Genomic DNA, 23256 nt, shown 5'->3' with positions numbered 1-23256 from the left:
TCAGACGGTGCCTGGGGCACACAAGGTGTTCCTGTGCATTTTCCAGTTCAAACCAGTTGCTGGGGCACTCAGCCCCAGCTCTGGCGTGAAACTGGACAAAGGGGAAGGGGTGTAGCCACCCCCTCCCCAGGTCCTCACATAGGTGGGACCCTAGAATTAGTCCAACTCCTAAACTTAGTATGAGTATAGGAGCCCAGTCCCTAGGACTTTAGATTACCCTGGACGAAACTCTGAAACATAAATCTTGGACCTTCGACATTCCAATTCTATTGGAAGATGGAAGAAATCTCCCTTGGGGTCAAGGAGTGACTCCCTTGTACAAACAGGCACCAGAGAAGCATCTTGCCGGGTCTGCATTTTTGAGGCTCCCGCCGGATCCAGAAGAATCTGCGACACAGGACACAGACTTCCAGACATCTCCGAGGCTGACACAAGTCCCCAGCAAAGCTGAGACCTGTAGGCTTCAAGAGAGACGTGGGACCGGAACTCCTGGACATCCAGCACATTTGCTAGTGCATCAACTTTCCTGAAGTTGTGCATTGGGCTACTTGTAGTCCAAGTCCTGAGCACCTTTTGCATCAAAGATTGTGGGCCTACACTCCATGAGTGTTCCGTGGGCCCACTTTTGCCATTTCTGCTCGAGGCTCCTTCGCGATCCCTAGTCCGTTGACTGGTGGTTCCCCACAAAGGTAAATCCTTTGTTTTTGGGCTGTCCTGGTTGCTCCAGACGTGCCCTTACTCCCCTCCAAAGGGTGAGTTCCACAGACCTTGCTGGTCTGCACCAAAGCCAATCTTTCCATTCTGTGTGGGTTGCTGTTGCCAAGGCTTGTTGGGTCCAATCCAGATACCGATGCTATAGTACTCGACATCCGACATGGGACAGTTCGAATCCAGCACCTGATTGTCGTCGACACCTCCTGGTCCTCGTGGCTGAAGAGTCAAGCTTCACCTACATCACCTGAAATCACCCGACATTGTCTGGCATCTTCTTGTCGCCTTCCTGGTCACTGACTCTGTCCCCTCTGCTTTCAGGTTCTTCAGATCTCCAATCCACCCTTGGATCCATCCGGACACTTTTCACCTGGTCGCCTGCAGCACTTCTTTGTAGCTTTCCATTGGAAACGACAACGAAACCCGACACGGAAAGACACCTATGCTTCCCTCGGTGAGGTAACACAAGTACTTTGGTGCTCCTATGGGTCTTGCCTCTCAAAGTGTCCAGTACTGAAGGGGTTTTACCGTAGTCCACTCCTAAGTGTCCTTATTCTTTAAACTTGTAACTTTAACTTTCTCCATAGAAGTCAATGGTGATTCGCGGCTGTGTTTAGACACTGCACGCGTCCCCCGTGGGTCTCCTGCATCCCTACCTTCGGAGGTTCCTGGTTGCCCCAGCGGTTCTACAGGCTCTAGGCCTTGCTTCTATCTCTCTCGTGGTTCTTATACCACTTTCATAGGAAATGGTTTGTTAGGCCCCTAGGGCAAAACGTATACTGTGCTAATTTACTGTGTGCTATTTAAGTTATTGTATTGTTCTTTTACTCCTAGCCTCATAAAGAGACTAGGGGGGGGTGTTTAGAATAAATACATATATTTTATATATATATATACCTGGTGTGGTTCTCCTTTCATTTGATCATTGATGAGATTTCAGACTGGTAAAACAAGCTGCTTTACATTCCTTCAAGACTTAGCCTGCAGGCTGCTCTCCACAGCTACCACTAGGATAGCTTTCTATAAAGGTTGTCTAAACCTACCATCAATAAGGGTCGCTTGGACTGGTGCAAGGTGCCCACTAGAATAGTAGACATCACATGCCAGGCCAACTTCTCACACACACTGCAACTGGTGGAAGAGGTGTGGTGCGGCGGCCAGGGTGCCTGACTCCGGACTACAGGGTTAACGGTTCGATCCCCGGTGCCGGCGGCAGGTTAAGTCCAGTACTTAACCTGCCGTACTTGTAAAGTGCGCTACTTACCCGTGAGGGTCTCAAGGCGCTATGGGGAGGGGGGCGGGGGTGCTGCTACTGATCGAAGAGCCAGGTCTTGAGGAGTCTTCTGAAGGCGAGTAGGTCTTGGGTCTGCCGTATGTGGGTAGGGAGGGTGTTCCAGGTCTTGGCGGCGAGGTAGGAGAAGGATCTACCACCGGAGGTCATTCGTTGGATGCGGGGGACAGCGGCGAGGCTGGCGGAGCGGAGCTGGCGGGTGGGGTGTAGAAGCTGAGTTTGCTGTTCAGGTAGGCTGGTCCGGCGTTGTGGAGTGCTTTGTGTGCGTGGGTGAGGAGCTTGAAGGTGATCCTCTTGTCGACGGGGAGCCAGTGTAGGTCTCTCATGTGGGGGGTGATGTGGCTGCAGCGGGGGACGATGACGATCAGTCGGGCGGAGGCGTTTTGGATGCGTTGTAGTTGTCGTAGGTGTTTGGCTGGGATTTCTGTGTAGAGTGCGTTGCCGTACTTCAGTCTTGTGCTGACGAGGGCCTGTGTCACCGCTCTTCTTGTTTTGGTCGGGATCCACTTGTAGATCCTGCGGAGCATGCGGGGGGTGTTGTAGCAGGAGGAGGAGAAGGCGTTGACCTGCTTAGACATGGAGAGGGAGGAGTCGAGGATGAATCCTAGGTTATGTGCATGGTCAGTGGGTGTTGGTGCTGTTCCCAGTGTGGTCGGGCAATAGCTTGCTTAATCTTCCCGAGGGCCCCCAGCGCCGGGACACCACTTCGGATGTAGCTGTGCGCTTTACAAATACGGGTATTACATTACTGCCAGGAGAGTTTGTGACGACGTTGGTTGAGATTCCACGGTGGTCAACCATTGCCTGCACATTGATGTAATGTGTATGAGTCCTGGTGCGGTGATTGTGTGCAGTGTCACCAGGGGGCACAAGTGGGACATGTGTGCTGTCAATTACCACCTGACACGTTCCGGTAGCCAGCTATGGTGTAGACGCCTTGCTTGGTCTCCAGCTGTTCCTGCACAGTGTGGGGGGAGTATGGGTACTGGGGTTTCAAACTTATGATGACATCCAAGACAGTTGTGTTGAACTTTGATGGGGCTAGCGGTTGTTGGTTATAAGGTCCATTAGGCCCACATGGGCAGCACAGCCAGCTGCTTTGTCTGCGGAGGGATGTTGGTTGTTTGCTGAAGGTCCGCTGTCTTAGTCTGCGCTGCCTCTGTGGTGGTCCGGGGGGGGGTTCAGGGGGAGTGCCGGTGTGTGTTGTTGCCCTCTTGGGTCTCCGGGTTGCATGTTCAGTTGCTCGTGGGCATCTGTTTTTCTTCATGTTTGGCTGTGGGCTGTGCTCCCTTTTCCGGTAAAGGTTTTATTTCGACTTTACACCAGAGCAGGTGTTAGTTTCCTGCTGCTAACGTGCCTTATCGCATGTTTTGTGATCTTATTGCCGATCTGGCTGGTCGTTGAGAATGTTGTGGAGTGGTGTTGTTGTGTGTTTTTGCACGGGAACGCCTGCTCTGCATCTCAATAGCGTTATTTGCCCTGGTCATCTGTGGCGATGATTTTTGCGACTGCTATCACGGGTAAACTGGTGATGTGAGCTGTTAGCACAAGCTTGTGAATGGGGCGATACATTTATCATGAATTTGGCTGGGATAAAGCGCTGTTAAATCAGCGATAGCTCCAAGAGAATATGGCCCTATGTTTTTGTTCAAATCTTGTAAGTGGTATTTAGCACTAAGATATTAACAATATTTGCATAAGTGTCACTTCACATCTTAGCATTAAAAATTCTTAATTACAGTTAATATTAACGTGATGGAAAGAGAATGAAATAGGATGTGAAGAAAAAGGTTAAAACCAGTTTGAGTAGGTTGACCATCCACAACAGCTTCAGCACTCAACCGACGCACGCCACGACCGAACCACCGCCCCCCACCACCACCCTCCGCGCCTGGACCCCGATCAGCACCGAAGACACCATCCGCACGATGAACTCCATCCACTCCGGATCTCCGACAGACCCCTGCCCTCACCACGTCTTCAACAAGGCCGACACTGTCATCGCACCCCACCTGCGGGACATCATCAACACCTCCTTCGACATCGCCACCTTCCCGGAGAGCTGGAAGCACGCCGAACTCAGCGCTCTACTCAAGAAACCATCAGCAGACCCTACCGACCTCAAGAATTACCGCCCCATCTCGCTGCTCCCGTTTCCGGCCAAAGTCATCGAGAAGACTGTCAACAAGCAACTGGCCGCCTTCCTCGAGACGAACGGCTCCCTCGACCTCTCGCAGTCTGGCTTCCGGGCCAACTACAGCACCGAGACCGCCCTGATCGCAGCCACAGACGACATCCGAGCCCTGCTCGACAAAGGAGAAACAGCGGCCCTCATCCTCCTGGACCTCTCCGCAGCCTTCGACACTGTCTGCCACCGCACCCTAGTACAGCGCCTCAGCAACGTCGGAATCCAGGAGAAGGCACTGGAGTGGATCACCTCCTTCCTCACCGGAAGGACACAGAGAGTCCGCCTCCCCCCGTTCAGATCGGAGGCCACCGAAGTCATCTGCGGCGTCCCTCAAGGCTCCTCGCTCAGCCCAACTCTCTTCAACGTCTACATGAGCCCCCTCGCAGCCATCGTACGCCAGCACAACCTGAACATCATCTCCTACGCCGACGACACCCAGCTGATCCTCTCCCTCACCAACGACCCCGCCACCGCCAGTGCCAACCTGCACGAAGGGATGACAGAAGAAGCCAAATGGATGTCGAACAGCCGCCTGAAACTGAACTCAGAGAAGACGGAAGTCCTCATCCTGGGATCCTCACCCTCCGCCTGGGACGACTCCTGGTGGCCCCCCGCCCTGGGCAGCGCACCCAAACCAACTGACCACGCACGCAACCTGGGCTTCATCCTGGACTCCTCCCTCTCCATGACCAGACAAGTCAACGCCGTCTCCTCGTCGTGCTTCCACATCCTGCGAATGCTACGCAAGATCTTCCGATGGATCCCCACCGAGACCAGGAAGACGGTCACCCAGGCCCTCGTCACCAGCCGTCTGGACTACGGCAACTCCCTCTACGCCGGAACCACCGCCAAACTCCAGAAGAGACTCCAGCGGATCCAGAACACCTCAGCACGACTCATCCTGGACATCCCCCGCCGCAGCCACATCTCCGGACACCTGAGAGACCTGCACTGGCTCCCGGTCAACAAGAGAATCACCTTCCGGCTCCTCACCCACGCACACAAAGCCTTACACAACCAAGGACCAGGATACCTCAACAGCCGCCTCAACTTCTACGCTCCCACGCGCCAGCTTCGATCGACCAGCCACGCCCTCGCCGCCGTCCCCCGCATCCGAAGAGCCACCACAGGAGGAAGGTCCTTCTCCTACCTGGCCGCCAAGACTTGGAACTCCCTTCCGACCCACCTCCGCCTGACCCAGGACCACCTCGCCTTCAGGAAGCAGCTCAAGACCTGGCTATTCGAGCAGTAGCGGACCCCCCCCCCAGCGCCTTGAGACCCTCCGGGTGAGTAGTGCGCTATACAAATGCTCTGATTGATTGATTGATTGACAGGCTAGAGATATACAAGTTAAACAACTCATTCCAAATATTATGCAACTTGCTCTCATACCATCAATGCCTAAACCGCCTGGAGACGCGCTTGACGTGGCACCATCCAGACCGCTCTCTATGCTGAATCTAGCGCTAAACAGTCTTGTATAATGAATCTGTTAAGTTCTGCTTCCTCGCATGTCAGATCTTGCACCATAATAAAAGGGGGCCCAAGTGAACAATGTCCTTTAGAAAACTTAGCCCTACCACTTGATGGCTAACAGAAGGAGCTCGACTGCGGATTCACATTAGTTGCTTCAAGAACCCATATTCTGCGATTTGTAAAGAACTCATCTTTGTATGGCCCCTCACCACACCCCATTAGGTGACCATGCTCACACACATATGCATTTGCAGCATTTATTTTATAGGCGCTTTGCCCAATTTTCTTGCAACCCTAAAGGTTGATGTGTAGTTCTGAAAATTCTGGACTCGAGAATTAAACTTCATCATAGCATGACGATTTTTATATCAAAAGACCGAGAATGGCTAGTACACTATGTACAAGCATTTTCGTCATAGTCGAGTGACGATTTCACCTTGAAATCGTCATTTGCGTTCTGAACCCTTGGCTTCCATTTTGTGTACGGCAGCCATTTTGTGAGTTGCCCTCACATAGGCAGGCGAATTAAGCCAAATTCGCTTCCAAAGGACACATACACCTTAATTGACTTTCCTGTGACCTGGGCAAGCTGGAACCATTGCCCGAGGGCAAACCTGTTTGGTCAGTTCCTCTCCCAGTGGCCGAACGAGATAGCATCAAGGCACAACAGGCCATAAACCATTTTCATCGCACACACACCCTGCCGAATCTTGCTCACACCTGTCCCTGCTCTTTTCTCTCTCACTTGCTTTATGATGGGGAGGTGCCCGTTTTTATTGGGGGTCCACCGGTATCTGATGGAAATGTTGGGCCTTGCCGGGTAATTTGTTGTGGGCTGAACGAACTGAAATGTGAGCTTGTCATCATGACTCTGCTTTTCCTTTGTAGTGAAAATATTTGAATGGTATACTGTAAATCCAAGAATGTTTGCCTGAAGCACAATATTTTGTATAAAAAGAGAAGCCTGGCTTTGTAAGATTGAGCAGTCCCCTGAGAATATACATCCTGTGTTGTTGTACTTCTAGGACGCCTGTTACTTGGTTGCAGCCAATAAAATCGATCCTTGACTTCACCTAGAAGACTCTGAGTTTCTGTGGTCTGAATCAGGAAAGTACTCGAGGTCTTTGGGTGTGTTCCCTGACACCACTGGGTTACCGGTTCGGTACCGGTTCTGAAAAACCCAGTACCTCAGTTGGCGCCCAACGTAGGGCGATACCAGCGGTACCGGTCCAGCCAGAGGTTCGTGAGGAGTTTCGTGTGAAAATTCTGGAGGAAGGCCAACCACTTCATCGACCCCTGCATGTCGACGTGGTCTGAAAGTCTTTGCTGCGAGGTTACCCGCTTCCCGACGGCTACGAAGGACTGCTGCCCTGGCTATCGCCTGATTTGGACCCTTGAAGTTTGGTAGAGTGAAACGATAAGACGAGTCTTCTGTTGACGTCATCGATATCTCAGTTAAGTATAAGTGGAGCATCTCCCAGTCCTTAGTTGGTTCTTAGTTTTGGGTATCCCTCGGGATCGCTTTGTTTGGAACTTGCAAGTGCGAAAGCCGAAGGACTCGTGTATTCACGAGAAATATCGTAATCGATAATCCTTTGAAGTTTGGAGCTAGACTAGAGAGCAAAAATGCCTGGTTTTAGCAGACTTGGAAATTTGTTTTGTCTTGGTTGTAATAATAGGGACTCCCGATTGGAGGACTCGTGTCCGGTTCCTCCGGTTGGAACTCCAACTTATGAATTGTACGTGAAACATGGAGTAGGCCCGATCACATACAATGAAGTGTGGATCAAATACACCAGAAAAGATGGTGTTTTAAAATGGCCCCAATATGGTAGCTTTGACACGGAAATCTTAGATAACCTTGAAGTTAAACTTTTTAAGAAGAAAGCCCGGCCGGCGATGTTTGACTCTTTCCGCCTATGGGGTAAGGAAGCCTAACAGAAGGAAATTAAATTAGAGAAGAAAAATAAGAGAGAAAGGGGTATTTCGATAATGGAAGCTGCCATGCAGTATAAAGACAATGAAGAAGAACAGATGAGTGAGCAGTTGCACAGGCAACGTAAAATGGTAATAGATAAATGTTATCCAGTTTTGCCGCCTCTTCAGCAAGATGCAGCAAAAGAGCTTGAAAAAGATCGGTTAATGGCGCATTTGTTAAGTTCGCCACCCCCCTATGCACAGAATGCTACAGCAGCCCCACAACCTTTAGTTGCGCAACCCGTGGTTGCATTGCCTCCTGCTCCTCCACAGCACCCACCAGCTACTCTTCAGCTGGCTCCTGCTCCTCCGGTGCAGCCTCCTCAAGGGCCACCGGCTTTTACATCTGCTCTTCCTATACTCCCTACAACTTTGACTACTATATCGACTACCACTCCTGGTACTTCTCCTGACACTGCCTCTGCATCTGCCTCGTCGCACTCTGCTTTCCCTCTTGTCTTCTCATCGACTTCTCCTTCTGTTCGTCAGAGAGTGGCTAGCACTGTTACTAGTATTCTATATCCTTTCTTTGGAGCGGCAAGTCCGGCTCCTGTCTCTGAGCATAAACGGTTGCATAGCCACCAGCCTGATTCTAGGGAGAAAGAAACGTTAAATCATTTGGCACATAGATGGGTGACTGACCCGACACTATATGATATAGAATCTGTTATGAATGTCTTCCATCAGTGGGAAGCATCAAAGCAGAGATACGTTTTTGAGAAAATGTGTGCTTTTCTGTGTGAAGATTTAGAGGAAAATGATTTAGACTCTAATCCTCCTGAGTTGAGCCATGTACTGTTTGAGTTTTCAAAAGGCGCAATTGTGGGTTCAGATGTTAGGAAAGCAGTTGCGACATTGTTGTCACTTAGGACTGAAGGTGTTTCCAAGTCATTGTTTGAGTCTGATTTTTCTGATAAAAAGAAGGGAAGACAATATCCCATGAGAGAAGTTCCGCCACAATGGAGGGAAGGGGACCTAACAGCTAACCCACCTATTCAGCCTCATTTCCAGCGTGTATGGGTACATGTCCCATGGAAGCGAGCTGAAGTTTTGGCCCTTAAACAGACATTGCCTGATCCCCGTAAAAATCCTGCAGGGTATTACAAAGAGTTGTCACAGACTGCTGGGTCATGTATCATGAATTTAGCGGATATCGATATGTTATTTGGGAATGCTGTTCCACAGCCTTTATGGGGAAAGATTCGTCATGCAGATCATGATCAAGAATTAGGTGACTCATGGGCTAATATTGCTGCTGCAGATGCCCTACAAATTGGTGGTGCTAAACCTGAACCTTTAGTAGCAGATCTCCCTGGTAGGATAATTGAGTACATGAAAACTATAATGCCTGTGATGCGTGTAAATTGGGATAAGTTGTCTGCGTGTAAGCAGAAGAAAGATGAAACAGTCTCAGATTTCTTCACCGGGTTTGAAGAAACGTTTGTCGACCACAGTGGTCAAGATATGAGCACAGAAGGTGGTCAGCGATTGTTCGTCGATAAATTCGTGCACAATCTGCTTCCAGAGTTGTGTAAGAAGTTGAAGGATTCAGAGAGCTCTTCGGCAGTTTCCTCTTCAGCACAAATATTGGCTACTGCACAATATTACGAAAATCGAGACAAAGACGAGAAAGATAGAGCAGAAAAGAAAACTAAAGAGTTGAAAACGAAGGTTCTGTTACAGCAAGCATATCCGCCACGTGGTGGTGGTGGCCAGAATAATGGTGGTCAGAGTAACTATCAGAATAATTATAAGCAGCCTCAACAGTATCAGAGGAACTCGCAAAGAGTAGAGTATACTCAGCCACGTGTCCCTGTAGGTCCCAACCAGTGTTCATATTGCAAGGAAGAGGGTCATTTTAAGCATAGTTGCCCTATTCTGTTACAGCGTGCAAATGGTGTTTCAAACACAAGAGGTAGAGGTGTTCAGCAAGCGCCTAGACGTAGAGGACGTGGAAACGTCCTTCAGAATGCACGTCCCCTTCCACCTCAAAACTCAATGAATAGGTTTGATCAGCAGAATAACGCATCTGGTAGGACAGCTCAGTACTATGCTGATGATTACTATACAGAAGATGGGCATTGGGAAGGTAATGATTGCTAGGACAGCCATAGACAAAGAGAGGGAGTTGTTTCAGTTCCAGTAGATCAGAGTGGACCATACGTTGAGGTGATTACATCAGGTGTGTCAGAGCCTTTTCTGTTGGATACTGGTGCTACAAAGAGTTCAATTATGCACTCCAAACTCCATGGCGCACCTTTGTCTGGCGAAATGAATGTTTCTGTAGCTTTTTCTGGTGCCCCGGTTAGGAACCCGATTTCTAGTCCTTTGTCCCTTTCTGTTGGTCCTTGTGAATTCGAAGCACCCCTTATTCTGACAACAGGTTGTGGTGAAAACTTGTTGGGATTGGATCTGTTAAAAAGATTGTATGCGACTTTGTACTGTTCTCCTTCGGGAGTACAAGTTACACTGGGTAAGAAAGTGGTTTCCTCAATGTATTTGTCAAGGGATAAACTTCCAACAGAATTGTCGTTTCTTCCTGATATTCTTTGGGCTACTGGTCCTAATGATGTGGGCCTTTTAGAAATACCACCATATGTTGTAACATTGAAAGCCAATGTTAAAATGCCACGCATTCCCCAATATAAAATCTCTAGTGAAGGTGAAAAAGCGTTGTTAGCAATCGTTTACGACCTGATTGAAAAAGATGTGATTGAAGAGACAAGAGGCAACGTTTGCAATAGTCCTGTTCTGCCTGTTTTTAAACGAACTGATCCCTCTCAGCCACCTGTGTACAGATTTGTGATTGATCTGAGAGAGGTGAATAAAATAGTTGTGCCACAATTTCCAGTTGTCCCTGACATTACTGCCCTATTGACTATGATTCCAGCTTCTGCAACGTGGTTTTCGGTGATTGACTTGAAGAATGCTTTCTTCAGCATCCCGATTGCTGAGGAGAGCAGGGATATTTTTGGCTTCAGATTAGGAGGACGAAGCTTCCGCTTTAAACGCGCTCCCCAGGGCTACTGTGAAAGTCCATCAATATATAGTCAAGCTTTAAAGACACAGCTTGATACGATTGTTTTACCTGAAGGTGGTACTCTTGTACAGTACGTTGATGATGTGCTTGTTGCTGCAGATACTGAGGAAATATGTAAGAAAGCCACGTTGTCATTGTTGCGTCATCTGTGTGATTTGCATCACAAGGTGTCACTTTCCAAATTGCAATATTGTCGACAAGAAGTGACCTACTTAGGTCATCTCTTGTCAAAGGAGGGAAGGAAACTGACCCCAGAAAGAATTCAGGCAATAGCAAAATTGAATGTGCCAAGAACACAGAGAGAAGTGCGTGCTTTCTTGGGCATTACATTGTACTGTAGACAGTGGATTCCAAATGTTTCGTTATTAGCCAAACCCTTGGTGGCATTAACGTGTAAAGATACACCCAATCCCGTTCCTTGGTCTGAAGAGTGTCAGAAAAGTTTTTCTGAATTGCGCACAGCATTATGTTCGGCTCCTGTGTTGGGTACCCCCAACTACAGTAAGCCCTTTACATTGTATGTCCATGAGAAAGAAGGTTGTGCATTGTCCGTGTTGACACAGTTATTTGGAGACAAGCAGCGTCCATGTGCATATTTTTCGTCGACTTTGGATCCGGTAGCTAAAGCATTGCCACATTGTTTAAGAGCAACAGCGGCAGCAGCTGTTTCTATTCGACAGTCTGCTGGCCTAGTGATGAATAACACGTTAGTTGTGATGGTTCCACATGCAGTGGACACGTTGTTAAACAGAACCAAGACACAGCACTTAACTAGTGCTCGATTGTCAGGTTACGAATTAACCTTGTTTGCGAGTCATGTGCACATAAAAAGATGCAACACTCTCAACCCAGCTACGTTGTTGCCAATTGTAGAGGAATTAGATGATTCAGAACAGCATGATTGTTTTCTTAGAACAGAAGAAGAAACGAAAGGGAGAATAGACCTCCAGGACACTCCTCTTGCTGAATGTGATGGTACATTGTGGGTGGATGGTTCATGTTTCAAGCTCCCAAATGGTGACACGACTGCAGCATATGCTGTCACGACTTTGCATACAATTGTTGAAGCTGCACGTATCCCACATAATTCAGCTCAAGCAGCAGAGTTAACTGCACTTACAAGAGCATGTGTGTTGTCAAAAGGAATGAAAGTGACTGTCTATACCGACAGCCAGTATGCGTTTGGTGTGGCTCACAGTTTTGGACGATTGTGGGAAGAACGTGGGTTCCTGACTTCGCATGGAGCTAAGATTCAGCATGGTCAGTTGGTGAATGAGCTTCTTGAATCACTGACCTTGCCTCTGCAAGTGGCGATTGTGAAATGTAGTGCTCACAAAAAGGTGACTGATGATGTTGGTCGTGGAAATGCATTTTCTGACGAAATCGCGAAAGAAACTGCAAGGAATGTGATGAGCCGAATGTATGTTGCAGGTCCTGCAAGATGGGTTGGTGATGTTGGAATGTGTGAGGACACGATAGAGAGTGTGAAATTGATCCAGGCTGAAGCTACAGAGAAAGAGGTGAACATGTGGAGAGAAAGTACGGGTAGAATGAATGCAAATGGTTGTTGGATTGAATTGTCAGAGCATCAGAGATGGTTGCTACCCGATGCGTACGTGCTTGCATTGGTTACAATGGCTCATGGAATGGCTCACATCAGCGTGAAAGGGATTTGCAAGTTGTTGGCTCCAGTATGGCAAAATGCTGGGATTCCTAGGTGTGCAGAGAATGTGGTCAAGAATTGCATGGTGTGTCTGAAACACAATCCTGGTAGGGGAACCCCAACTCCAGCTGGTCATTTTGCACCTCCTACGTACCCGTTTGAGGTTTTGCAGCTAGATTTCATCCACATGGAGAGGTGCAACAATTTAAAATACGTACTCGTTGTTGTTTGTGCCTTCGCAAGATGGGTAGAAGCATACCCCCTAAAAGACAATACTGCCTTGTCCACAGCGAAAGCCCTTGTGAAAGAATTCTTCCCCAGATTCGGAATGCCTAGAATGGTCTGGAGTGATAATGGGAGTGAATTCATAGGTCGTGTGATGAAGAAGGTATGTGAAGGGCTAGGCATTCAGCAAAAGTTCCATGCTGCAAATCACCCCCAATCAGCTGGACTAGTAGAATGTTACAATGGCACGCTTAAGTTAAAACTGGCCAAAATTCAAGCGAGCACAGGTCTTAAATGGCCTGACGCTCTCCCTTTAGCACTCCTATCTACCAGAATGACTGTGCATTCGCGAGTGGGACTTAGTCCATATGAGATAGTTTTTGGCCGCCCGGCCAACATATGGGGAGTGCCAAGGCCCACAAAGTTCAGTGAAATCGAACACCCTGTTTTACTTGACTATCTGTACGAATTGACGGCTAAATTGCGTGTTTTTCACCAACAGGTCCACGACACCCTGCCTCCGGTCTCTGAAACTCCAGGTCATCCCATCGACCCTGGATCCTGGGTTCTCGTGAAGAATTTCCAGCGAACCAAGAACGACCAGCCCAGGTGGACCGGACCGCATCTCGTCCTTCTTTCCACAAGATCAGCTGTTCGAGTGGAAAGAAAGAAGCACTGGATCCACGGGGTCCATTGTAAAAGGGTACCTTTACCCCTGCCATACGACCAGTGGGTCCAGAAGGGTGTCGCTGACTCAGAGAATGAAACCGTGCCACGTTTTCTGCCTTTCAGTGATGCACATGTGAAAGGAACACTTACAGAACAAGAGAGTGATAAAATTTTGCAACCAGCTGTATCACCGTCAGTTCCATTGGACACTACAGAGCCTGAACTCCTTTTCCGGGATCACACCATACCTGGAAAGCAAAGATACAATTTGAGGCCGAGAAATACGAACTAATAAAAGTGTTTTTTTTTCCTCCAAGTACTATTTTTTTGAAAGTGCAGCTCTCCCATCAGAGAAACTTGCTTATTTTTGTTTTTTGAACCGCCATCCGGGTTCCGCTGCTAGGGCCGCGATTGCCCAAAGTATTAGGGGTGCAGCTGACGACGTTAGGTCGGCAGTTCTGGTTGGTCCAAGGGAGTTGCCCTAGACTGACAGAAGCATTCCTTAGCAGAATCAACCTCCCATCGCGGGCAGCACTGTAGAGAGGATGGAGTTTTTCGAGATGGAGAGACCTGCCGAGGAAACGAACTTTAGAAACAGAATATGTAAAATAATGACAAAGAAAAGCTTTTTGATATTGTGCATTTTTATGTTATTCAGTATGATGACGTTTTTAATAGGATATGTTTTATTCTCTTTTCGAGTAACATTTGCACCCAATACATCGCCCATACCTCCTCCTACTGTTTCCTCTCACTCTTTTCAACCCCTTCCTGAACACGAATCCGCAAGGAGATTAGAGTTTATTAATGACTCCTTTGTTCAGCTCTTGCACCAACACCAACTTGTAATGAACACAACTAACTGTTGGGTGTGTGGCCTAATGCCTCACACAACGGATAAAGGTATCCCTTATCTGGTCCTGCCTTTCAGCCATAATGGTTCTGTGTGGGCATACAGAACAATGTTCATCTATGCTCGTGAAGTCCACCCCCTACGTTCTGTGAAAGACAATCCTAAAAATAGTGCTCTGGTTAAGGGTATAATCGACATGATTAAGGAAGAGATTTCTTATGAAACTACCCCCGAAGATGAGACACTTGCATATATAGGATGGAACGTGACCGGATATGGAGCTACTCTGAGTGAGAAACAGCAAGCTAAGAGATCCTCCCCGATTTGGATTGTACCCCATCAGGGTCACCTGTGTCTGCAAGGTACTGGCAAGAATCCCAAAGCTCAGTTAGGGAAAAGTGTCTGTACAGAAACGCATGTTTTTGGGTCTCAGACTTCCCCAGCGTTTTTAGCAGCTAATGGTACCTATTTCATCTGCCATGATAGAGCCTATACATGGTTGCCCTCTGACTTTTCAGGCTCATGTTTTGTTTCGTTCCTGTTGCCTCCCACCTACACAGCAGCGGCAGATTACCACAAGACAAGGATAGTTAGAGGTGTCTTGAGTAAAGAAGACACCACAGGACAAGAATTTGGGGACTTCGTAAAGGGTTTTCTGCTGTTCTGGGGACCCATGGTTAACAGCAGGAACATAAGGCAATTGACAAGGGTGGTTGAGTCCACCGTAATTAAAACTGCTGGTGCCCTTAGTAACTTGACTGCTGAGCTCCAGTCGGATCGTCTTATGACCCTTCAGAACAGGGTCGCTTTAGATGTCATACTTGCAGACCGAGGTGGGGTATGTAAATTGATCCAATCGAGTTGCTATGTTTTCATTCCAGATAATGCTCCAACAGTGTACCAGGCCATCTCCAAACTGCATAAGATTTCCGAATCTATTCATGTGGATAAAGGAGATTGGTCGTTAATGGGATGGTTCTGGGAACTGATATCTGGCTGGGGATGGAAAATTCTGATGGTCATTGGGATGGTCTTAGCCATTCTTTTCCTGTTCTCTATGTGCGTGCAGTGTGCTCCTGCAATATGTGGCCTCTGTGCTACATCATGTGTAAGGAAACCTGTATCAAGAGACAAACTAAGTACTAGAATGATGTTACAGCAACATCTCAATGACTTTAGGAATATAGACCTGGACTCAGATTAGCATGAGATTAGGTTAAATTGCCTATGTAAGAGCAAAAGGAGGGTTTGTAGTTCTGAAAATTCTGGACTCGAGAATTAAAATTCATCATAGCATGACGATTTTTATATCAAAAGACCGAGAATGGCTAGTACACTATGTACAAGCATTTTCGTCATATTCGAGTGACGATTTCACCTCGAAATTGTCATTTGCATTCTGAACCCTTGGCTTCCATTTTGTGTACGGCAGCCATTTTGTGAGTTGCCCTCACATAGGCAGGCGAATTAAGCCAAATTCGCTTCCAAAGGACCCGTACACCTTAATTGACTTTCCTGTGACCTGGGCAAGCTGGAACCATTGCCCGAGGCCAAACCTGTTTGGTCAGTTCCTCTCCCAGTGGCCGAACGAGATAGCATCAAGGCACAACAGGCCATAACCCCTTTTCATCGCACACACACCCTGCCGAATCTTGCTCACACCTGTCCCTGCTCTTTTCTCTCTCACTTGCTTTATGATGGGGAGGTGCCCGTTTTTATTGGGGGTCCACCGGTATCTGATGGAAATGTTGGGCCTTGCCGGGTAATTTGTTGTGGGCTGAACGAACTGAAATGTGAGCTTGTCATCATGACTCTGCTTTTCCTTTGTAGTGAAAATATTTGAATGGTATACTGTGAATCCAAGAATGTTTGCCTGAAGCACAATATTTTGTATAAAAAGAGAAGCCTGGCTTTGTAAGATTGAGCAGTCTCCTGAGAATATACATCCCGTGTTGTTGTACTTCTAGGACGCCTGTTACTTGGTTGCAGCCAATAAAATCGATCCTTGACTTCACCTAGAAGACTCTGAGTTTCTGTGGTCTGAATCAGGAAAGTACTCGAGGTCTTTGGGTGTGTTCCCTGACACCACTGGGTTACCGGTTCGGTACTGGTTCTGAAAAACCCAGTACCTCAGATGAAAGAGATGTCTCAAACTGGAGTTGTCTAGTTCCAAGTTCTTCCATATATCTTTAGGGTCACAGTGCACACACAAGTACATACACGAGAGGGCCACATGTATTTCTTGGTTACTCCAGAGCACAAAAAAGTTTTGCTCTTACCAAGACTTCTATACTCGATGAAGGTCTTGGAAGGGTTTTAAGGGTTGGACAGGTATTTAAACATGTATAATGGTAAAACAGCTGCCAGGGAAAGGATCTCCCTCTTCAGGGCTAACATCCTACCATGGCTCTTTAAAGGGGTGGCAGAGGGGGCTTAATTCCCCAAGCCTGTGCTTTTTAGGGCTCTGTGCTGCAAACTTTATTTATTGATTTTGAAGCAAGCCTGCCCTGTTTACCACTGATAAGCCAGCTGCAAGTATTTAGTACTAGGTGGCAACAGGGGTTGGAGGTGGTATTTTTTCTCGTCCGAGATGAAGAATAGTTTTTTTATCTTAAATTATAACAGCTCCAGGTGTTGCAAAGAACAGTTTTTGCACTTTTATATAATATGTGAAAGTTTCTACGAGTTTGTCAAGCTGTTCAAAATTCATACCCAGTAATAACATAGAGTAGGTTGAAGCCCTAACTGCCTATAGCACATTCTATCAGGTACCAGGAAATACACAGACATGCATTGCCATGTTACTTCCCATGTTACATTGCACTAGACTTTATTGTGACCTGATCGACAAAGAGGGCATCACCAAACTGTTAATCAGGATTTGGAACATAATGTCATTATTATTCACCTTATATTGATGTCACGATTAAGATAACCAACCCTTAATATGAAAATGTTATTATGTTGCAAAAACACTTGATCTTCGAGGAGGTGTAAATGTTTAGCCAACTTCCATGCCTATATATGTTAAAAAGAAACATTGTTATAAAAACGGAGGTGTGATTGTATGGAATTGTCCATGTTCCACCCATGGTAGACGTGCTGGCCCCCAAGTAGCGCTATATAGCGCATCGCACTACTTTGCGCTAATGTATGCAACTTTCTAAAACAAAACTTTCAACACCTTGCCCTGGATTCGCATCTCTTTTGTGACTGAAACCCACTGCAATGTGTTAGTACAAAGGCGCCTGTATTTATACATCATTTTGCAAGTTTCATGGAGATTTTAAAACGAAATTCTCATCCATGAAAATATTTGTTCTACATGTATAAGACCACGATGGTGAACGATTTTTCTACAGATGTATTAAAAATAGAATAAACGTAATTTTGTCTCAGATATAGTTTTATCTAAAAAGCACTGCAAAAATTATGTGAATCGGGTTGTGTCATGTTTGCCCCGATGCATAACCATTGCGCCCCCTGCAGACCACCCACATTTTGAACATGGTTCTAAATTGTATGGATGGAAAATGAATTCGCTCCATCTGTTTACAACTTTCCTAAACTGGTCAACTTGAATTTGGATCGGTGTAGTTCCTGCACCACTCCCCCTCCCCCTTTCTCCCCCCCCCCCCACCCGTGGCCTCAAACCTGCTTCATCCCTCCCCTCCACCTGCTCCTCTTCTTCACACTCTGCACTGTCTGTAAAGGGCTGTCCTCTGCCCAGGAGCACACGTTTCGTAAGTGGATGGTCCACTGCTGTTTAATATTCACACTTGGTGCCACAAAACCACACTTTAAATAACCAGAACCCCCGACCCCCCCTACCCCCCGAATCTTTAGAGCACTTACTGCAAAATAAGTGGGTGGAAATGATGCTGTTGACACCCCACCAATCACGATGTCTGCCCCCGTCATGCCCCCGCTGGGGCTCAGGCCGAATCCGATCCACCCAGTGGTCGCCACTTGAAGTTCAAAGGTGATCTCTTCGGTCGTCTTGTTGAAGTCCCACCGCAGGAGAACTCTGCCCTCGGGGTCAAGGGTCAGAGAAAACCTCAGGGCAGGCAGCTGTCCCAGGACCAGGGGCACCAAGCAGAGGAGTAAGAGTGCTCGGGGGCTCATGGTCTCTGGGGGGGGCTTCAGTATCAAACAACAGGCACCAAACCGCACTGCTTCTCTGAGGACCGTGACAGGTGCGACTGGGACTTATCACCGCTCACGGACAGTGCAATAAAAGGTCCGTCACATGACTGTACTGGAAACGTTTTGACTAATAATCACTCAGGGGCGAAACTTTCCTGGAATGTAGGAGCTTTTTTAGTTTCTGGATACATGTCCTCTGTTTCCTGTCTAACAGGTTGCTTGAAATAGGAGTAAAAGAGAGACACTGGGGCACAGGGCATTGTATTGTTTCTCCGCTGCATCAAGAATGTACGTTTGTCAGCTGTAAATTGCCTAGTCACGAAGGTGTCTATACACATGACATGTATTCACATACATATTTGCTTCTACACCTAGATGTATCTCTACACTTTTTGCTATTAACAATTTGTGAGTGGATTTACACCTCTGTATGGATTTGTAAGTCTCCACCCCCTCCATGGGGGCTGGACCCTTGTACCACAGAATCTCCTTGTAACTTTACAACTGTATTTCACATTCTGCCTTGCTGATGGGTATGTCCACCACTGGGGCTGACAGAACCCCTTTCCGAGGGGGATGGGAAGTCAGGGGTTACTGGGTCCAACCATGGGATTGTGGCCCTTTACTCCTGCTGTTCCAGGGCCCAACCTACTATTGATCCTGACCAGATGTGCCAAGTACTAGCCCTTCAGTGCTTCACTCTAATTGGTCGATTCCGATCTCGTTAGGAAGGGCTCCGAACGGGATCCGCAGGATGCGAGTCCGATTCGGATAAATCGCCCCTTGTTTACAAACAAGCAAGTACGATGCAAAGATTGCGTCCGCTCCGACCGACTCATTTACAAACGGAAACTATCCATCTGACTCATAAGCAGCGGAATCGTGCTGCACAATGGAGCCGGATTCCGAAAGACTGAGTACGATGCACGATTCAGACAGCTGCATTGACTCATCTGAGCGAGAAGAAGCAGTTGTCGTATTCGGGCTCCCGGGACCAGAGCAGGCCCCCTTGAACCCGAAGGTCTCCTAATTGAACACAGGGGTGTGCGCATGGCACACCCCTGTGTTCGCATGGCAGAATGGGGTGCCCGCCACGGTGTGCATGCTTTTCTGCACCCAACCCTTTTTTGCTACGGGAGCCTGTGTACGCGTCCGTACACAAGCTCCCATAGAGTGCTATGGGAGTCTGGCTGAATCGAGTCCTTGACCATTCTGTTGCATCTTACTCGCTCAGACGGACTTGCACAACGCCTCTCGCTAGGAAAGCCCTCTGGATTCGATCTGTACGGGGGCTTTCCTAGCGAGATCGGAATCGGACCCTGAGTGGTAGTGCAGGTCAATCAGTCTGAGGGTTCTCTGGAAGATGCAAGGCATACACAGGGGCAAGGCAGAACGTACAAAAAGTAAACCCAATAACTAATTTCCAGTCACATACTCACTTTCTGATAAAGTAGTATTTAATAAGATACAAAGTATATACACAGCACCCTAAATAATATCCACAGTTTATTAAGATCGGCCTGCAAGCGTCTGCCAGGATACTGTCCCCAAATATTTGAGTTACTTACTCCCCATTTGATAATGGAGGCCACTTTCCTGAGAGGCCTGCACTAGTCAACATGCAGCAGTCTTGTTCTAGAGTCAATAAAGCAGTGCTAAGGGTTAAAATCAGGCCTGTCCCAGGGAGGAATGGCGGCCTAGAAGGATTGTACTAATACATATTGACACCGACAATATCGAGGTAGAAGAATATCGTTGTGAGAATTGAGGGACAAAATATCGACAGGTAAGTGCACAGGGAATATAGATTTACTATTCCTAACACCACATCTAGGTACCTTAAAGATATATCTCCACTAAGGTATACATAAATGTGGATGTTTTGATGCATTTATTTATTGCACAATTACTTAAAATCATTGCAATCATTACATACATAGAAGGCTTGTTTTAGAAAAAGATTTTGTATATAAAAATAGACAGTTTTACTCATAAATACTTCTTTAAAGAATCTCAGTAGCGGTCTGCCAAAAGATATAAAAATATACAATATTAATCATAAATGCTTCTTCAATAAAATCTCAGTATAAATGCTGGTAGGCTATTAAAATCAAACAATGTCTGACATTTATCAGTCTATGTCTTTTGTTAATGACCGGTCTCCAACAGTGCTGCTACAGCTTTCATAAATTTCATGAAGCGAGCGTCTAATTATACAGAGTCTTGGCAGGTGGGGATGTTTAGAATGCGCAACATTGGTGGGAGCCAGATTTTTCTTAGCAACTTCAAGGCACTACAGATGCAAAGCTCATGGTTCAATGATTCTACTCCATTGGTGGAAAGGCAATGTTGACTGTCCTTCCCCTCGCAGTTCCTCCACCCATACCAATATGCCTTTAACAGAACCAGACGAAGGAAAACCCATTAACTGACACTTCATTGTCAAGTTAAGGGGTGTGGAGAGATAAGAAGGCAGAGACACAGAGTCGTAGAGTGTGGTGGCCCAACTGCCGTGGCCCAGCTTTTTCACGGATTGTGTATGCGTTTTGACGATATTATCTCCGCTTGTTTTGTCAGTAATTTAGGCGCCACGAGGGGAGGCAATACGCTTGCCCATATTGATTGTGCTTCAGTGATTCCACAGCATGCGTTAAATACTGGTGCCAATTTGTTGCTGGATTACTTATAAATGACCAGATGTGACTCTTTAGCGGGCTCTCATGGGCCTGCTTTACTTTCAAGCAGTACCTATCTTTTAATAACCTTTGCCGTGATGTTTGTGAGAAGTTGGCCTGGTATATGATGTCCTCTATTCTAGTGGGCACCATGCGCCAGTCCAAACGACCCTTATTGATGGTAGGTTGTAAAGTCAACCTTATAGAAAGTTATCCTAGTGGTAGCTGGGGGAGAGCAGCCTTCAGCCTAAGACTTAGAGGCGAGTTAAGCAAGTTGTTTTACCAAGTATAATGTCTTGAATGATCAAATGAAAGCACCCCACACAAGTTATATATCAAATATATATGTATGTAATCTAAACACAACCCCTCTGGTATCTTTATGAGGTCAGAGGCAAAAGTATAATACAGGGAACTTAATTAGCATACGATAAGTTGCACAGTATACGATATGCCCTCGGGGCCTCACACACCATATACTAAAATAGTGGTATAAGAACCACGTGAGGGATAGAAATCAGGCCTAGGGCCTGTAGAACCGCTGGGGCAACCAGGAACCACCCAAGGTAGGGACGCAGGAAGCCCACAGGGGACGCGTGCAGTGTCTAAACACAGCAGCGGATCACCATTGACTTTCTATGGAGAACGAACAAGTTACAATTTTAAAGAATAAGGGCACTTAGAGGTGAACTACGATGGAACCCTTTTAGAATAGGACACTTCGAGAGTCAAGACCCATAGGAGCACCAGAGTACTCGTGTTACCTCACCCAGGGAAGCCGGGTGCATAGGTGTCTTTTGGTGTCGGGTTTCGTCGTCGATTCCAATGGAGAGCTGCCAAGAAATGTTGCAGGTGACCAGAGGAAAAGTGTCCGGGTGGATCCAAGGGTGGATCGGAGATGTGAAGAACTAGAAAGCAGAGGGGACAGAGTCTGGGTCACTAGCCGGTGACCAGGATGGCGTGGAGAAGATGCCAGCCGATGTCGGGTGTTTTCAGGTGAAAGAGGTGAAGCTTAACTATTCAGCCACGAGGACCAGGAGGTGTCGACGACAACCAGAAGCTGGATTCAAGCTGTCCCACAAAGAATGTCGAGCGCTGCAGTGGCGGAATCCAGATTGGACCCAACAAGCCTTGACAACAGCAACCCATGCAAGATGACAAGATTGGCTTCAGTTCAGACCAGTAAGATCTGGGGGACTCCTCCTTTGGTGGGGAGTCAGAGCTCATCTGAAGCAACCAGTAAAGCTCAGTAAACAAAGGATTGGCCTATGTGGGGGCTTACTAGCCAACAGACTAGGAACCACGAAGGAGCCTCGAGCGGAAATACACAAAGCAGGCCCACGGAACACTCGTGGAGTATAGGCCTCTAAGCTTTGGTGCAAAAAGTGCTCGGGGTAGGGGCTTCAAATACCCCAATGCACAACTGCAGGATACCTCAGAAAGTAGGTGCAGTTGCAAAAATGCAAGTTGTCCAGGAGTTCCAGTCCCACGTCTCTCGTGTCAGCTACGGGTCTCCACTTTGCTGGGATTTTGGGTCAGCTTCAGAGATGTCTGAAAGTCCATGTCCTGTGTCGCAGATTCTGCGGGATCCGGCAGGAGCCTCGAAAATGTAGACCGGCAAAGATGCTTTTGGTGCCTGTTTGAACAGGGTGGTCACTCCTTGACCACAAGGGAGATTTCTTCCATCTTCCAGTTGATATGGAATGTCGTAGGTCCAAGATATATGTTGCAGCGATTCGTCCAGGGTAATCCAAAAGTCCTAAGGACTGGGCTCCTATTCTTATAGTAAGTTTAGGGGTTGGACTAACTCTAGGGTCCCACCTATGGGAGGACTTCGGGAGGGGGTGGTTACACCCCTTCCCCTTTGTCCAGTTTTGCTCTAGAGCTGGGGCAGAGTGCCCCAGCAAATGGTTTGAACTGGGAAATGCATGGAGCACCTTGTGCGCCCCAGGCAGTGTCTGAAAAGCATTCAGTGAATGCAACCCACCCTGCCCCAATTCACTGAAGCCTGGACAGGAAACCTATTGTCCAGGCCTCCCCTGCCGGAGTTTCGTCCAGCAGCAGGAGGGCAGACTCGTGTCTGTGGCAGCAGCATCCACTTTTTGATGCTGGGACTCTGTTTAACTTTAACCGGGTATACCAGTGTGTACGTGTCTTCTCCCTCTAAAAGGGTGGAATGTTACCCCAGCTGCCAGAACTAGCAGAGGGGGTAGTATTCCAAAGTCTTTGACCTCCGAACACAACATGTTTTGATAAAACTAAACCAAAGTTAGCATTAACTGCGAGGATTATAATGCACTTAAGAGTATATGGTATGGCTATATCATAGAACAGTTATAAGG

General features: G+C 47.4%; 1 protein-coding gene across 1 annotated transcript in view; it reads right to left on the bottom strand.

Moving 5' to 3' along the window:
- The window catches only part of LOC144769773 (DBH-like monooxygenase protein 2), a 248912-nt gene extending 230601 nt beyond the window's left edge, over positions 1–18311 (bottom strand). Inside the window, exon 1 of the mRNA XM_078653958.1 lies at positions 17949–18311. Within this exon, the coding sequence (XP_078510084.1) occupies positions 17949–18218 (270 nt within the window). The 5' untranslated portion in view covers positions 18219–18311. The remainder of the gene's footprint in view (positions 1–17948) is intronic.
- Between the last annotated feature and the right edge of the window lie 4945 nt (positions 18312–23256).

Source organism: Lissotriton helveticus, chromosome 7, assembly GCF_964261635.1.
Source record: "Lissotriton helveticus chromosome 7, aLisHel1.1, whole genome shotgun sequence".
Lineage (NCBI taxonomy): Eukaryota > Metazoa > Chordata > Amphibia > Caudata > Salamandridae > Lissotriton > Lissotriton helveticus.
This window is presented reverse-complemented; position numbering and strand designations above follow the sequence as displayed.